This window comes from Budorcas taxicolor, chromosome 12 (genome assembly GCF_023091745.1).
Source record: "Budorcas taxicolor isolate Tak-1 chromosome 12, Takin1.1, whole genome shotgun sequence".
NCBI classification, from domain to species: domain Eukaryota; kingdom Metazoa; phylum Chordata; class Mammalia; order Artiodactyla; family Bovidae; genus Budorcas; species Budorcas taxicolor.
Genome location: NC_068921.1, coordinates 71,066,339 through 71,084,982, shown reverse-complemented (window position 1 = coordinate 71,084,982; position 18,644 = coordinate 71,066,339). Strand labels below are relative to the sequence as shown.

Here is an 18,644-nt window from a genome sequence, read left to right as displayed (position 1 = left end):
CTCCAGAATGTATTGATTGAATCTCCTTGCAGTCCAAGGGACTCTCAAAAGTCTTCTCCAACACCACAGTTCAGTTCAGTTCAGTTCAGTTCAGTTCAGTCGCTCAGTCGTGTCCGACTCTTTGCGACCACATGAATCGCAGCACGCCAGGCCTCCCTGTCCATCACCATCTCCCGGAGTTCACTCAGACTCACGTCCATTGAGTCCGTGATGCCATCCAGCCATCTCATCCTGGGTCGTCCCCTTCTTCTCCTGCCCCCAATCTCTCCCAGCATCAGAGTCTTTTTCAATGAGTCAACTCTTCTCATGAGGTGTCCAACGTACTGGAGCTTCAGCTTTAGCATCATTCCTTCCAAAGAAATCCCAGGGTTGATCTCCTTCAGAATGGACTGGTTGGATCTCCTTGCAGTTCTAGGGACTCTCAAGAGTCTTCTCCAACACCACAGTTCAAAAGCATCTATTCTTTGGCGCCCAGCCTTTTTCACAGTCCAACTCTCACATCCATACATGACCACAGGAAAAACCATAGCCTTGACTAGATGGACCTTAGTCGGTAAAGTAATGTCTCTGCTTTTGAATATGCTATCTAGGTTGGTCATAACTTTTCTTCCAAGGAGTAAGCATCTTTTAATTTCATGACTGCAGTCACCATCTGCAGTGATTTTGGAGCCCCCCAAAATTAAAGTCTGACACTGTTTCTACTGTTTCCCCATCTATTTCCCATGAAGTGATGGGACCAGATGCCACGATCTTCGCTTTCTGAACGTTGAGCTTTAAGCCAACTTTTTCGCTCTCCTCTCTCACTTTCTTCAAGAAGCTTTTCAGCTCCTCTTCACTTTCTGCCATGAGGGTGGTGTCATCTGCATATCTGAGGTTATTGATATTTCTCCCAGCAATCTTGATTCAGCTTATGTTTCTTTCAGTCCAGCATTTCTCATGATGTACTGTGAATGTAAGTTAAAGAAGTAAGGTGACAATATACAGCCTTGACTTACTCCTTTTCCTATTTGGAACCAGTCTGTTGTTCCATGTCCAGTTCTAACTGTTGCTTCCTGACCTGCATACAGATTTCTCAGAGGCAGGTCAGGTGGTCTGGCATTCCCATCTCTTTCAGAATTTTCCACAGTTTATTGGGATCCACACAGTCAAAGGCTTTGGCCTAGTCAATAAAGCAGAAATAGTTGTTTTTCTGGAACTCTCTTGCTTTTTCCATGATCCAGTGGATGTTGGCAAGTTGATCTCTGGTTCCTCTGCTTTTTCTAAAACCAGCCTGAACATCAGGGCATTCACGGTTCACATGTTGCTCAAAAGCATCAATTCTTTGGCACACAGCTTTCTTTATAGTCCAACTCTCACATCCATACATGGCTACTGGGAAAACCATAGCTTGGACTAGATGGAGCTTTGTTGACAAAGTAATATATCTGCTTTTTAATACACTGTCTAGGTTGGTCATAACTTTCATTCCAAGGAGTAAGCCTTTTTTAATTTCATGGCTGCAATCACCTGCCCCCAAAAATATAGTCAGCCACTGTTTCCACTGTTTCGCCATCTATTTCCCATTAAGTGATGGGATCGGATGCTATGATCTTAGTTTTCTGACTAAGTGCCCATGCACACATCCTTCAAATCTGTTTTAATGAATTTATCTATCTATTTGTTTTGGGCTGTGCTGGGTCTTCATTGCTGCTTGGGCTTTTCTCTAGTTGTGGCAATCAGGGAATACTCTCTAGCTATGGTGAGCAGGATTCTCACTGAAGGGGTTTCTCTTGTTATGTAGCATGAGCTCTAGATCCCAGGCTTATTAGTTATGGCACACAGGCTAGGTTGCCCCACGGCATGTAGGATCTTCCCAGACTAGAGATTGAACCCATGTCTCCTGCCTTGGTAGGCGAACTCTTACCACTGAGCCACAAGGGAAGTGCATCCTTTAAATCTCGTTCCCTATACAGATGTGGGGTATCTGTGTCCACACCACAAGAATTCTCACCACATGGCTGAAATAATCTGCCTGTGTACCTGTCTCGCCTGAGAACCTGCTTGCCTCTGGACAACAGAGGCACTGGGATCTTGCTCATTTTCGTGTCTTTAGCTCCAGCCTGTGGCTGCACATTCACTACACAAGCACTGACAGGACCGAGTTGTCACATGAGGAAATGCTCAGAGCTTCCAGGAAGAGACTTCACGATCTCCAGGCTTCCTGGAGGGGCCACTGTGACAAAAAGAAGTCCCCACTGTCTCATTCTGTCCCGAACAGCTGTCACATAAATAATCTCCTTCACTGAGACGTCCCTATTCCCCACAAGCTGTTCTCAACTGTGCCATGTGAAGCACCAAGAAGGAAAACACAGTGTGTGTTTTTCCACATTCATTTGACATGATACCTTCCTAAAGAACTAATGTTCCATGGAACACACCTAGAGAAACACTGTTCTAGACACACCCAATTAAAACTGTGTCACACTTGGCTCTGGGCTCTACTCTGAGAATTTAACAGGGGCTGTGGCAAAGCATCAAACTTTTGTGATGACAAAAGGCATCACAACTTATCTTTCCTGCTCCCATGGGTCCGACCACAGCTAACAGTTCACCAGGTCTGACAGTAAAGGAAAGGCCTTGGAGGGTTGGGGTTTCTGATGCCTGCAAATTAAAGTTTATAAAAATATATCCATTTCAATAAAATAACACATTACTTCAGGGAGTGAAGAAAAATAATATAACAGCCATTGATATGCTGATGTAGCCCACATTTTTCTCCTTCCTATTTCAAGATACTATGTCCTAGAGGCCTTTTCTTTCAATTTTATCTCTGTGGGGGTTGAAGCAGTTTTAGTTATCTTTAGGAAGATGCCTTCTTTTACCAGATTCCCTTACAGACACAGCTCTAAACACCCAGAGGATTTTAGAAGTAAAAATGACAAGGAACCTGATTCAAATACAAACTGAATGATGCACACTAGTTACTAAAATAATGTACTTAATAGAATATTCAGTATGGGGGATTTTTAATCATAAGTTTTAATCATGACCCTTGGTTTTAACTATCTCATTAATCTCCACAAGGTCGCAGCATAAGTATCTGGCATGCCTGGCCCTTTAATAAATAATTTGAAATCACTAATCTCTTCATTTTCATTTGATCAAGAATAAGCCTCAGTAATGGAAAGCAAACAAAGGGACACTTATACTATAAAGTCATTCTTGGTAAATTAAGTCTTATAAATAATGGTCAAAGCTCTAATTTAATACCAACAACAAAAAATGGGGAATGAAGAAGTTAATTATGACATCACAGATTAAAGAGATAAATCCTCAAGTTTATCCGTGTTACATACATTACTTGTCCTGGCTAAACAAGGGCAATAAATTACTTCTACTGTAAGAAAAATGAAAAGAAGAAAATGAAGGTATATGTGACAGCACATGTGACACAACGTGAAGGAGGACAAACTTCTCATCATGTCAATGACATGTCACATTCCTGACAGACTTAAGGGTATGTGTGTCTTTAGATATAAGACAATTAAGAAAATTCTTAATAACAGCTAATGCTTAAAAAAAAAAAAAAAAAAAGTGTGGTTACACTAGATTGGTAAAATGCCCAAACAACTAAAACCACAGAATTTAGATTAAAAGTCTGGATAATCTTCAAAATGAAAAATTTCTCTGGAAAGAACTTAACTAATTATAAACATTCACATGCTAAAATAAATTACAGTTATTTTTCATTACCAAAAAACTAACCCAAAATTTTATTAATATAGGAATTATAAATCTATCCAGATTTTAAAACATGAGGAATATTTTTTAAGCTTCTCCACTCCTTCTTGTATGATATTTAGGGTTTATATTTTACTACTTTTCACTTATGACAACAAAACAATGAGCCACATACAATCATCATCCCTGTCCCCTCCCCTCATTGTTAGGACAGAACATTGAGTTCCCTCCCTGTTCAGGCTTCAGGCAGGCACTGCTCAGCCATGACCAGAAGGGGACAACACTCAACAACTCAGAGGCACTGGGTCCCCCTCCCCTCCTGGTTACCCAGGATCTGAGACCAAGTCTCATCATTTCATGAATAGGACCTGGGTCCCTGAGACCTGCCCCCACCTGCCAACCTGGCTGTCTGGGGAGAAGGTTATAGAGCTCACGTCTGCCTCCTGCCTCCCAACCCAGCAGGGGCTTTATTCAGACTCAACTTCTCCCCAGAACCCCCGATATATGTGCCCCTGCCCTTTTAAGGGCTCTCTCACCCATAACCTAACCTGACAACCCTAATTACTCATGACACCAGCATGGGCCAGTCCTCCATAAGCAATGCCAGGACAATAGTATATGGTGTTCTGGACTTCCCAGATGGCTCAAGTGGTAAAGAATCTGCCTGCCAATGCAGGAGACTCAGGCAGGAAATGCAGGTCCAGAAGATCCCCTGGAGGAGGAAATGACAACCCACTCCATTCTTGCCTGGATAATCCCATGGACTGGGGAGTCTGGAAGGCTACAGTCTATGGAGTTGCAAAGAGTTGGACATGACTTAGCAACTGAACATATGCACACACACTACAGTGCAAACTGCACAAAAGTCTGAGAACATGTTATTAAGTTCTTAAAAGAACAAAATAGCTCATTCTGAAATGCTGAATAATTTGATACAAAAGAAATTTAGTAATGAGTCATTCAAACCATGAGTTAGTGTTCACAGAGACTAGTCTTTATAATGGAATTTTAGTGGTGCTTTCCATAAATACTTCAAGTGGATTATGACAAGAAATTCCAAGCAGGAGTTAAATCTACAGTATTAAGGTAGGAGGAGCTGTCAGGGCAGGGCAGGCACCTCGTGTGAGTTTCCATGTGCAAAACGTGCAAGGATGTGGTTTTACATATTTGGGAACCTCCTACTGTTTTGGGCTTTCCTGGTAGCTCAGATAGTAAAGAATCTGCCTACAGTGCAGGAGACCCCGGGTTCGGGAAGATCCCCTGCATATGGGAATGGCAACTCATTCCAGCATTCTTTTCTGTAAAATTCCATGGACAGAGGAGCCTGCTGGGTTATAGTTCATGGGGCAAGGAATCGAACAAGACTGAGTGACTAACACTTTCACTTTTCACTGTTTTGTTGGTGGGAACAGTAAGTGCTGAGTCAGAAGCAGGTGAACACAATGCAGGTGGTAGAACAGAGTCGCAGGCATGAAAAGACAGGACAAGTCTATAGCACCTGGACATGTGTTCTATGGTTCACACTCTGACAGCAGCCAGGCTCCTTGGCTCTGCTCTGGAGGGAGGAGCCTCTTCTCTGAGTCCCTCCAGCCCTGGGAATGGGAGCAGCTTCCTGCCTTAGCTCATCCCTGGGTTGTCTCAAACACCACCATTTGTCCTTTCTGCCCCCTCTTTTTCATCATCTATGTAACTAATTCCCTGTAGAAATTCCCTCTCCTGTTGTCCGGGTTCTGTTTTCCTGACTAATTCACACTGATACAGGAGGATGTACACAGAGGACCACAGAACCAAGGGTGGTGGTGGGGGGGGGGGGGGGGGACCACAGAACCAGGGGTGGTGGTGGTGGGGGGGGACATTCCAGTTTGTTGATAAAGGGCTTGTACTGGGTGTGCAATATTGACAACTTTTTGAAAGTAGACCTTGTTGTTTTTCCTGTTTGCCTGAACATGGTAAATAAACGAAGTGTTGGAAAATTGCCAGTTTTCCCTGTCAGTTTCCACACATTGCAGCCTTTTAACTAGGAATTACTGATACTCACAATGCCCATCTGCTGTCTCCTCCTGCCCAGGCTGCCACCAAAGTTTCCAGAACCATTCAGAAGTACAGGATGGGGGAGCCCCCACCCTACCCCACAGCAAAGATCCAAATCACAGCCTCACTCAGCATGTAATAAAGATACTCTGAATATTAGTATACAGAAACAAATGCATACCTATTCCCCAAAGCATCTAGTTTGTAACAACTAGCTATGTATTTGTTAGTTAACCCATTCCACACTGCAGCATTTTGTCTGTCCAATACTGTAAATTCTAACATTACATGTACTTTAAGTTCAAACCGTGCTAACACTTTGAAAGCTTTCTTGAAAATGAGGTAGAGAGCAACATGTCAAATGTCTTAGACTGATTTTATACTTCATCTCCATTAACTGAAAAGTTTATTCCTGATTTTGAGAATTTTTATAACATGCTTCCAGTAAATGAGCAAGTCACATTTGACACCATGGGCAAAAATCTCAAAATCCCCCTTAATCTGTGTCACAGTTATCTTTTAGCAGTCATGATCTTGAAATGGAGGATTTGTTACCTTATTCCAAAAAGCAGTGAAATCTTGCATGTTCACAATCGTTTTACCATCTGATGGCAGATGAGGGAGGAGCTGTGGTATCTCATCAAGTAATAGAAAGTTCTACAGAAAAAGGAAGATATATTGTTAAACTGCAGGAACAAGGTATAGACAAAAATAATTGCTTTCCTGAAATTTGCAATGAAAACTTTATACAGGGACTTCCCTGGTGATCTTAAGAATCTGCCTGCCAGGGCAGGGGACATAGGTTTTATTCCTGATCCCCGAAGACCCCACAAGCTGCAGAGCAACTAAGCCCACACACTGCAACTGCTGAAGTTCAGGAACCTAGAGTCAGCATTCCACAGCAAAGAGTAGCCCCGCCTAATCAGAACAATGAAGACACAATGCAGCAAAAGAAAGAGAAGAGAGGGAACATTTTGGAACAACTGCCAGTTTTGGCACTGAGAGAACTAAATCTCATCTAACTGGAACCTGGTGACACCAAATAAAAGGAAGTAGTTTACAAAAATCCACCTACAACTTTAAAAAAAGTTATGTGTCACCAAACCTTGATTCTTCGGATGCTGACAAAAGCCTCTGCCAACTTCTCAATAGCCATGGGGAAGTAGAGGGTGTTCAAAAATCGCAGAGCCTTGAACAGCGTCACCACCACAAACACTTGGCTGGCTGTGATCACGTTGTCAAGCAGCACGTTGGTGAGGAAGGTGATGAAAATCATGATTTTGCTCACAGCGAAAAATGATGCCAAATTCATTCCCCGAAGGCAGGAACTTCTCTGAATCTTATATATTTCCTTACTGGATAAGAGTGTAGGAAATAGGTTTTAGAAGAAGCATAGACAGTCAAGTCATGAATTCAAGTATCCTGTGTGAGGGGTCCCTTTCTAGGGAGTGGACACAGATTAAGATAAACCACCCCTCACCTCCTGGACACAAAGTATGAAAATATGCTGTGTACATACAAAAAACTTACTTTCTCATATTGAAAATAAGGCTGTCAAGTGACTCTTCCCAAACACACATTTTTATTTTTCTGATGCCAGTTGTAACTTCACTCATAGTCCTGATCCTGTTGTCTGTGGGAGCTGCAGTCTTACTCCTGAGGGGACAGACATGAGAGATGAGCCTTAGTGATCACAGCCCAACTTTCCATAGCAATAGTAGCAGCAGTTTTCACAGGCAGAGACCAGGGATCAAATGATTTCGTACAGCACTTCTGTGCTTACATCACAGGGAGGTCCTTCTCAAAGTACAAATGGAGAAAGACTTCAATTAGGAAGCCAACCCTTCAGTCCAATTCAAGAAGTAATTTGGAGAATTTGTGGTACCAGCTAATGAAGACCCGAAATGAGTCAGATATACACCATCTGATCAAGGAGTTCACGGCTGGGTAGTATAGGCAGAAAGGCACCCGAATCTAACAGGAAGACTGTGGCTATGCTGTAATAAAACAGGAGTAAAAGTCCTGGCAAGCAGAAAAAATGGGGCTGTTAGTTCCTCTGGGGAAGGAGAGCAAGAAAAGCTTCAGAGACCTGGTAGCACTGGAACATGGCCTCAAAGGATGAGGAACATCTCTCCACAGCAAAGACAGGAGAGGAAATTCCAAGTAGAGAAATATACCACACAGAGAGGTGCACATACACACACACACACACAAGAATTCAAAGAGCTTCAAACAGCATAGCATCTCTATCACCTGACAACTTGGTCAGTAACCCATCTCCAACCCTCTAAGACCTCCCTCATGTCTAACTCATCACCATGAGGCCCTTCATCATCAGTGTTCTATCACTTATGTTGATGGGCAGGTTATACTCATTATAAGTAGATAATTAATTAAGATTAGTCTTCTTCTTGGGGTGCTTATACCTAGATGGAAACAGTGAATTAAAAAAAAGATATGAACATACATACTTGAAAAGGCTCTAACACAAACATAACAAAAATATGTGCAGTTAGAAAAGGGCATATAGATAGGGAAACAGTGGAAACAGTGTCAGACTTTATTTTGGGGGGCTCCAAAATCACTGCAGATGGTGATTGTAGCCATAAAAAAAAAAAAAGAAAGAAAGAAAGAAAGAAAAGGGCATATAGGACTATTACTATTTACATTGACATTGACATTGAAGTCGCTCAATCGTGTCTGACTCTTTGCGACCCCATGGACTGTAGCCTACAAGACTCTTCCATCCATGGGATTTTCCAGGCAAGAGTGCCGGAGTGGGTTGCCATTTCCTTCTCCAGGAGATCTTCCCGATCCAGGGATTGAACCTGGGTTTCCCACATTGTAGGCAGACGCTTTACTGTCTGAGCCAATGGTCCAGTGGGTGAAATGCCATGCTCCCAATGCAGGAGGCCCAGGTTCAATTGCTGGTCAGGGAAACTAGATCCTACATGCATGCCTCAATGAAAAGCCCACATGCCATAACTAAGACCCAGGGCAGCCCAAATAAATAAACAATAAATTAAGACTTAAAAAAAGATTATTACTATTTAATAATGTTTTTGAAACTTGGACATAGGCAAATTCTGCTTAAGAACACTCTCTTCAGGTACAGTGACTGAAAAGCTAGCCATGATAAAAGAGTAAATGCTGTCACCTTGGACGCTTCACAACCAGCCTTCAGGCTAAGGCTACAGCCTCCACTGGAGAAGCCTGAAAGGCCTACAACACATGCAAAGAAGAGACCAGAGAAGGCATTAACTTTGTTTTTGAACAAAAGCATCAGGCAGATGATGAATGTTACCAATTACATATCAACAGTATCTTAAACCTGTGTTTCTCTTACCGAAGAGATGAAAATAACATCCCGAAGCTGCTTTGCCAAAGCATAAGAATAATTAGAACCACCATCCCAGCAAGACATGATATTCCTATTTCCATCCAGAGTAGGGCAGTCACTGCGATAGCCTGCAGTGGCCCCACCCACAGATAGTGCAAGAACATCGTTACCTTAAAAGAAAAAGACAAAGCTTTCTTAGGACTGTATGCAATAAAACCAGTAAGGACACAATTTAGAAACAATCTCCCATCAAAGAACAAACAAGAACCTGAACAGAAATGATCTCAGCGGGTTTCAAACCTGTTGAAGCAAAAATACAGATGTCTATCCCAAACAACATTGCTCCGGGACAGCACAGATCAGTCTCAGGGACATGCCAGGAGAATGAGTCCAGCAGCACTGATTTTCCCCACCCCACAGATGGGCTCAGGGTGTCCCCAAATTGCCTCTGCCTCAGCATTCAGCTGCCATCTCCCCTGGGGCTTTCCAGCACTGAAGGAAAGCCTATATTATGGTACCTACTACACTCAACAGTAATTAATTGTGCATTTACCTCCCTGGCAGGCTGCAGCTTCCACAGGGCAAAAATTGAACCTTATCCATCCTTGACACTGGGTAGGAGCCTTACTTCATGTTTGATGAATGGATAATTCAAAGTGGTCTAATACAATACAGATCTAACCAACAGGCTCAACACCCTGGATAATGCAATCCATTCATAAATAAGTGTGAAAAAAAAGAGCATGGGGGGACAGCAGAAAGGAAGTTTTATCTGGCTAGGGACCACCCACTTGGCGTTATTCTTTGAATGCTTCCTATATAAGTCTTTCTGCTCCCTGTTCAGTTCAACAGGCACCAAACAGGGTGCAGGGGAAAGAACAATCCTGCCTACCAAGCTTTCATCATCCAGAGGAGGAGGCAGTCAGCCCCGCAACGCCCATACCACATACCAAGAAGGGCCACACCAGGAGGACACCTCTCATCCACAGGAAAACATACATTATTACATCTAAGTTGCACACAGAAGAAATAAGCATTGAATTAAAAAGAGCCCTCATCCTAGGCTCTCAACAGAATCCTGGCTGACACCAAACTCTGGCACCTGGCATCCTAGTAAGCTGAACCCAGTTAGAAGGACGGGACATGGAAGAGGATCCCTCAGATGCAGCTTACCTGATCAAACCTGTTCACATCGTTGGACAGCAGGTTGACTATCTGGCCTGTGGTGGTCTTCCTCATGGCCGAGCTACTCAGGCGAAGGGCCTGAAATAAGAGAGGGAGACAGAGAATTGGATTCCTACAGTGATACCAAGTCACTCTTAGAACATAACAAAATAGAGCATGTTTTCATGGGGTCTTTCATGGTGTCAGGAAGAACAGGATGATCCCTGAGAGCAGGGCTCCAGGGACCTTCCTTCATCCTTCATCTCCTCAATGTGGTAGCAGCCCTGCCCACAAGGACAGAAAAGGGAGGAGCAGAAGGTTGAAGCAAAATCTGCCCCTCTGTGAACCTGGACCTGCCTGAAGGATAAAGGGTGTAGATTTAGACTTAGGAACCAACTAAAGTAAATTTGAGCCAATTCAGATGAGAGTGGGAAGGTTGTCTAAAGAAAGAAAATTAGGAGACTTGGACTGTATATCTGGAATTGATCATTAATTCATGCGTGACATCATTTAAACACTTTGGTCTCAGTTTCTTCATTCTGAAAGGAATGAGTATAAAGTTCAAAATGCTATTTTCGTGAGGAACCTGTGTTCTTAATGCCATTCTACTGACTTTCCAAAATATAGCCTGCGTTGCACAATCCTTTTGTTTGGTAAAATGTTCTGAAAAAATGCCCTAGAGAGCTGAGGGACCTGAACAGATACCATGCGCTATTTCAACAGACTGCCAACTGTAAGCACAGATCCAAAACAAAATGTCATGTTTCATAGTAACTTTTCACTTACTGATCATGTTAAACAGAAAAATCAAAGATCAAGTGGGAACATAAAATGATATAGCCACAGTAGAAGAGAATATGGAAGTTCCTCAAAATATTAAAGTTAGCATGTAATACAGCAATTCCACTCCTGGGAATGTACTCAAAAGAAATGGAAAGTATGGGCTTAAATAGATATTTGTACACTCGTGTTCACAGCAGCAACATTCATAGTAGTTAAAAGGTGGATACAACCCAAATGTCCTCTGGCAGATGAATTAATACATAAAATATTGCATATATCTATATCTATAATGGAATATTATTTGACCTTTAAAAGAAATTAAATTATGACATCTGTTACAACATGGATGAACTTCGAAGACATTGTGCTATGTGATATAAGCCAAACACAAAATGAGAAACACTGTGTGATTCCATTTACACAAGGCACATAGAATAGTCAGATTCATAGAGAGAAGTAGCAAAATGTTGATGGCTGAGGGGTGCAAGGGCTGGGGAGTTAGTGAGTGTTTAATGGGTATAGAGGTTTAGTTTGGGAAGATGACCAAGTTCTGGAGACAATGGTGATGGTGGCACAATAACATGACTGCTTAATGTCACTAAATATTGTATTTAAAAAGAGTTAAAATGGCAAATTTTATGTTGTGTGTATTTTATCACAACTTTTAAAAACCCAATGATCAAAAGCCAAAAGTAATTTTACCAAAGTTGTGGAAGAGCTAAATAAATGACAATTCATTTTATATATGATACATCCCACAAGATCACTCAAAATCGCAAACTGTGACTATGAGCTTAGCAGCCATTCCACTTCTAACACCCGACCTGATTTCTCCCCAGGACCAGGGATCTGAAGAGGGCTGAGCATGAACCACAGATGTTCATAGTTGCCTTTCAGAGCTGCTTGGCAGCACCACCTTTTGCCCTAAGGAGTCAGTTCACCTGTAACCTGCAAAGAAGTGTCATATTCCTTCACCTCAGCAGGATACTTGAGACAAGGCTGTGCAAGAGCAAACTGGTCTTTCTCACATTTCAGAAATTTCAGATTACAGTCTACGGTTTAAACTCAACAATACTTGACTTTGTAAAGGGACAATTCTTAGCCTAATCAAACCAGCAAATTAATGGCTTTGGGAGATGTTTATATCCATCTAAGCAAACATGCCAGGTCAAATCAGGTTTCCCAAGGGCAATGTTCCAAGGGTTTGGTGGGAAGAGAAAAAAAACACAGGTAGACGATGGTTCATTTGTGCAGCAAAGAGTGATTTTTGTTTGACTGAACCATCACCTCAAGTCCAACTTAAGAATTTCAAAGTAAAGTTCTGGTGAAATTTCCTATGTGTTTATGGGACCTAAGCATGATCTGAAAAAAAGATACACACTTATTTGCGCAAAAATCTGAGTATTCATCTCCAAAATGGTAGAAGGTGCAACAGAATAATAAAGATGACAAGGAAGACCCCTGACTAAAGTGTATAGGCACGATTGCCATTTCCACATCACTCAGGAGAAAACTGGTTCATGTGCTGTATAGCCAAACACAGACAGTGAGATGACAGGGCCTCAGATTCACATAGCCCTGAGATTAAGAAGACTCTCTGCTAGGGAAAGATGAGGAGACTTCTCCCATTATTCCTAGAAAAATGTCCCAAGAAACTGAAGCTCTAGATTAGTAGTGAATTGGGAAAAGAAGCAATACTTTCAATTTAAAGTGTTTGGTTTTACCTTTCAATGAGGATTTCATTATTTTAATAATAAAAATTGTATATGTATAAGGTTACAACATGATGTGTTGATATAAATATTCATTGGTAAATGACTACTGTAAAACCACTTAACATACCCATGACCTCACATAGTTATCCTATTTTTTATTTTTATTTTATATTGGGATATAGCTGAATGGTTTTATGAAGATCTACAAGACCTTCTAGAACTAACACCAAAAAAAAGATGTCCTTTTCATCATAGGGGACTAGAATGTTAAAAAAAAAGGAAGTTAAGAGATACCTGTAGTAACAAGCAAGTTTGGCCTTGGAGTACAAAATGAAGCAGGGAAACACTAACAGTTTTCTCAAGAGAATGAAATGGTCATAGCAAACATTTTCTTGCAGCAACACAAGAGACCACTATGCACATGGATATCACCAGATGGTCAATGCCAAAATCAGATTAGTTATATTCTTTGCAGCCAAAGATGGAGACGCTCTATACAGTCAGCAAAAACAAAACTGGGAAGCTCTATACAGTCAGCAAAAGTCAAGGCTGAGATTATGAACCCCTTATTGCAAAATTTGGACTTAGCTTGAAGAAAGTAGAAAAAACCACTAGACCATTCAAGTATGTCCTACATCAAATCCCTTACAATTATACACAGGAAGTAACAGATTCAAGGGATTAGATCTGATGGACAGAGTGCTTGGTTTATAAGACTATATAGGAGGTGGTGATTAAAACCATCCCCAAGGAAAAGAAATTTTAAAAAAGCAAAATGGTTGTCTGAGGAGGCCTTAAAAATAGCTGAAAAAAAGAAGAGAAGTGAAAGGTAAAGGAGAAAAGGAAAGATATATCCATCTGAATGTGGAGTTCCAAATAGCAAGGAAAGATTAAGAAACACATCCTCAGAGATCAATGCAAAGAAAAGGAGGAAAACAATAGAATGGGAAAGATCAGAAATCTTTTCAAGAAAATTAGAGATACCAGGGGGACATTTCAGGCAAAGATGGGCACAATAAAGGACAGAAATGGTATGGACCTGACAGAAGCTGAAGATATTAAGAAGAGGTGGCAAGAATACACAGAAGAACTATTAAAAAAAAAACTTAATGACCCAGATAACTACAATGATGACTCACCTAGAGCCAGACATCCTGCAGTGCGAAATCAAATGGGCCATAGGAAGCATCACGATGAACAAAGCTAGTGAAGGTGATGGAATTCCAGCTGAGATAGTTCAAACCCTAAAAGATGATGCTATTAAAGTGCTGACTCAGTATGCTAGCAAATTATTGGAAAACTCAGCAGTGGCCACAGGACTGGAAAAGGTCAGTTTTCATTTCAATCCCACAAAAAGGCAATGCCAAAGGATGTTCAAACTACTGCACAATTGTACTCATTTCACACAGTAGCAAACTAATGCTCAAAATTCTCCCAGGTAGTCTTCAAGAGTATGTGAACCAAGAACTTCCAGATGTCTAAGTTATATTTGAAAAAGACAGAGGAACCGCAGATCAAATTGTCAACATTCATTGGATTAAAAAAAAAAAAAATGAATTCCAGAAAAGCTTCTGCTTCACTGACTACCTAAAGTCTTTGACTGTGTGGATCACAACCAACTGTGGAAAATTCTTCAAGAGATGGGAATACCAGACCACCTTACCTGCCTCCTGAAGAAACCTGTATGCAGGTCAAGAAGCAATAATTAGAACCGGACATGGAACAATGGACTGGGTCAAAATCGGGAAAGGAGTATGTCAAGGCTATACATTGCCACCTTGATTATTTAACTTATATGCAGAGCACATCATGTGAAATTACAGGTTGCATGAAGAAGAAGCTGGAATAAACATTGCTGGGAAAAATACCAATAACCTCAGATATGCAAATCACACCATCGTTATGGCAGAAAGCAAAGAGGAACTAAAGAGCTTCTTGATGAAGGTGAAAGAGGAGAGTGAAAACCCGCCTTAAAATTCAACATTCAACAAACGAAGATCACGGCATCCGGTCCCATCACTTCATGTCAAACAGATGGGGAAACAATGGAAAGAATGACAGACTATTTTTTTGGGCTCCAAAATCACTGCAGGTGGTGACTGCAGCCATGAAATTAAAAGACGCTGCCTCCTTGGAAGAAAAGCTATGCCAAACCTAGACAGCATATTAGAAAGTAAAGACATTACTTTGTCGACAAAGGTCTGTACATCAAAACTATGTTTTTCTCAGTAGTCACGTATGGATGTGAGAGTTGGGCCATAAAGAAAACTGAGCACCGAAGAATTGATGCTTTTGAACTGTGGTGTTGGAGAAAACTCTTGAGAGTTCCTCTGACAGCAAGGAGATCCAACCAGGCCATCCTAAAGGAAATCAGTACTGAATTTCCATTGGAAGGATTGATGCTGAAGCTTAAACTCCAATACTTTGACCACCTAATGCAAAGAACTGACTCATTGGAAAAGACCTTGATGCTGGGGAAGATTGAAGGCAGGAGGAGAAGGGGACTACAGAGGATGAGATGGTTGGATGGCTGACTTAATGGACATGAGTTTGAGCAAGCTGTGGGTGGTGGAGATGGATGGGGAAGTCTGGTGTGCTGCAGTCCGTGGGGTTGCCAAGAGTCAAACACAGCTGAGTGACTGAACTGAACTGATGAAGAAAATTGAAGATAACACAACCAGATGAAAAGATAGACCATGTTTTTGGACTGAAAGAATCAATTTTGTCACAATGACTATACTACTCAGGGTAATCTACGAATTCAATGCAATGTCTATCAAATTATCAACGACATTTTTCAAAGAAATAGAACAAAATTTTTTATGTTTGTGTGGAAACTCAAAAGATCCCAAATAGCCAAAGTTTTCTTGTGAAAGAAAAACTGAGCTGGAGGAATCCAGCTCCTTGACTTCAGATTATACTATAAAACTATAGTCATCAAAACAATATGGTACTGACACAAAAACAGAAATTTAGGTCAATGTAAGAGGATAGAAAACCAAGAAATAAACCCATGCACCTATGTTCAATTAATCTATGACAAAGGAGGCAGGACTACACAATAGAGAAAAGACAGTCTCTTTAATAAATGGTGCTGGGAAAACTAGACAACTATGCCTAAAAGAATGAAGTTAGGACATCCTTTAACACCTCACACAAAAATAAACCCAAATGAATTAAAGACTTAAATATAAGACCTGATACTATAAAGCTCTTAGTAGGAAACTTAGCCAGAATGCTCTTTGACATAAATCACACCAATACTGTTTGTGATCTATCTCCTAGAGTAATGGAAACAAAAATAAACAGGAACCAGTTAAACTCAAAAGCTATTATGCACCAAAGGAAACCATAAGCAAAACTAAAGGAAAACCCACAGAATGGAAAAAAAAAATGCAAACGTTGCAACTGGAAAGGGATTAATCTACGAAGTGTACAAACAGTTCATGAAGCTCAATATCAAAAAATCAAACAACTCAACCACATAATGGGGAGAAGATATATACAGATATTTCTTCAAAGAAAACATACAGATGGCCACATGGAACGTGAAAAGATGCTTGACATTGCTAATTATTTGAGAAGTGCAAATCAAAATTGTAATGAGATATCACCTCACACTAGTCAGAATGATTATCATTAAAAAGTCCACAAACAATAAATACCGGAGAAGGTGTGGACAGAAGTGAACTCCTCTAAATTTTGATGGGAATGTAAATTGGTAAAACCATTATGGAGGTTACTGAAAAACAGTATGGAGGTTACTTAAAAATCTAAAAATGGAGATACCATATGATCCAGCAATCCCACTGCCAGGCATATATCTGGAGAAGAACATGGTTTGAAAGGATATATGCACCCCAGTATTCATTGCAGTATTGTTTACAATAGCCAAGACATGGATGCAACATAAATATCCATCAATAGATGAGTGGATAAACAACATGTGATACATACATACATGGAATATCACTGAAATAATGCCATTTGCAGCAACATAAATAAACCTGGAGATTATCAGACAGAGACAGACAAATATCATATGTTACATATGCTGAAAACAAAATAACAATGGTACAAATGAGCTTCTTTACAAAACAGAGACTCACAGACTTAGAAAACAAACTTATGGTTACCAAAGTGGAAAGATGGGTGGGAAGGATAAATTGGAAGTTTGGGATTGACATACATACACTAATACATTTAAAATAGATTACCAAAAAGAACATTGTGTAGCACAGAGAACTGCTCAATATTCTGTAATAATCTAAATGAGAAAAGAATTTGAAAATGAATAGCTGCCTGTATACATATAACTTAATCCTTTTGCTGTACACTAGAAACTAACACAATATTGTTAATAAGCTATTTGTTATTGTTAAATTGCTCAGTCATGTCCAACTCTTTGTGACGACATGAACTGCAGAACACCAGGCTTCCCTGTCCTTCACCATCTCTCAGGACTTGCTCAACTTCAGTTCAGTTCAGTTGCTCAGTGGGATCTAACTCTTTGCAACCCCATGGACACCAGGCTTCCATGCAAGCTTCCATGGAAGCACACCAGGCTTCTCTGTCCATCACCAACTCCCAGAGCTTGCTCAAACTCAGTGTTACCATCCAACCATCTCATCCTCTGTTCCCCTTCTCCTCCTGCCTTCAGTCTTTCCCAGCATCAGGGTCTTTTCCAATGAGTCAGTTCCTCACATCAGGTGGCCAAAGTATTGGAGTTTCAGCTTCAGCATCAGTCATTCCAATGAATATTCAGGACCAATTTTCTTTATGATTGACTGGTTTGATCTCTTTGTAGTCCAAAGTGCCGGGGTCCAGCCCCAGTGGATCCAGGGTAATTTGAAGGGTGGACGGCATCGGCATCTTAGGAAAGAACTATTTAATTAGAGACATAAAAGAGATTATGAAAGAATAGTGTAGTAGGAAAATTCAGTGGAGAAAAGGGGCTGAATAACTTGGTTTATGTGGAAAACCAATAAAACTCCAAGACAAGGAGGTTGCACCACCTACGTAGGCCACAGATGTCTTCCCGGTCTCCAGAAGGAGTGGAGACACAAAGTGCCTCCCCGTTCCGATCTTAAAAGCCCCGGCAAAATTAGTAGGCTTGGCGAGCCTCCATGCTCCAGATGGGCATTCAGCCAGAAGGTGAGACAAAGAACGACATGAGGAGACCAGTCTTTCCAGGAACTGATCCGTTTCTTTATTTTTTTCAGGTCCACTTACATACTTTTTGTTATACATAGAGATAAAATACAAAGTCACACGGGGTCAGCAGTCCTGACCTTTATCAAAATCAGGTGCTTCATACAAATGTATACAAAGGTCTTAGAGGTTTTACATCATCTTCTGGCCAGGAGCCTGCTAACATTTTATGACCCTTTCTTTCTGATAATGGTCAGTCAACCAGAAAACTTATTTTTTCCAGGGGTGATTTTTCTTAAACCAGGCACCACCCTCTGAAGGCACCAAATAAAGTTGCATTCCTACAGGGGAAAGTTGCAGTGGGTTATAATTAAGAAAATAATTTACTTAGCCTAAGGTTTAACACGATTAATATCAAAGGTTAATACTTATTTCTCCTATATGCTATTTATATTCATTAATGTGTATAAGGGCAGGGGATATGGAGACTTAGCAGCAAATATTGGCTCAACAATGAAAAACCTCCACCAGTATAATTTCTAACCAACCCACTAATACTATACTAATAATTTTCTAACTTCTCAAAATAATCTGTATTTAGAAAGTTTAAAGCATCTCATGCCTCTCATGGTTAGGAGGCTCGTGAACAATCACATGTGGCTGGACAAACCTATCAGCCAGCCTGGAGAACTTTCAGAGGAGTTTGTGGATTGAAACACTCTTGTCACGCCCAGGAATTT

General features: G+C 40.9%; 1 protein-coding gene across 1 annotated transcript in view; it reads right to left on the bottom strand.

The window, feature by feature from the left end:
* LOC128057591 (ATP-binding cassette sub-family C member 4-like) overlaps positions 1–18,644 on the bottom strand; it is a 128,307-nt gene that overhangs the window by 82,022 nt on the left and 27,641 nt on the right. Inside the window, 6 exon segments of the mRNA XM_052650040.1 lie at positions 2,539–2,640; positions 6,307–6,408; positions 6,857–7,106; positions 7,282–7,407; positions 9,098–9,261; positions 10,265–10,354. Coding sequence (XP_052506000.1) covers positions 2,539–2,640; positions 6,307–6,408; positions 6,857–7,106; positions 7,282–7,407; positions 9,098–9,261; positions 10,265–10,354 — 834 coding nt within the window.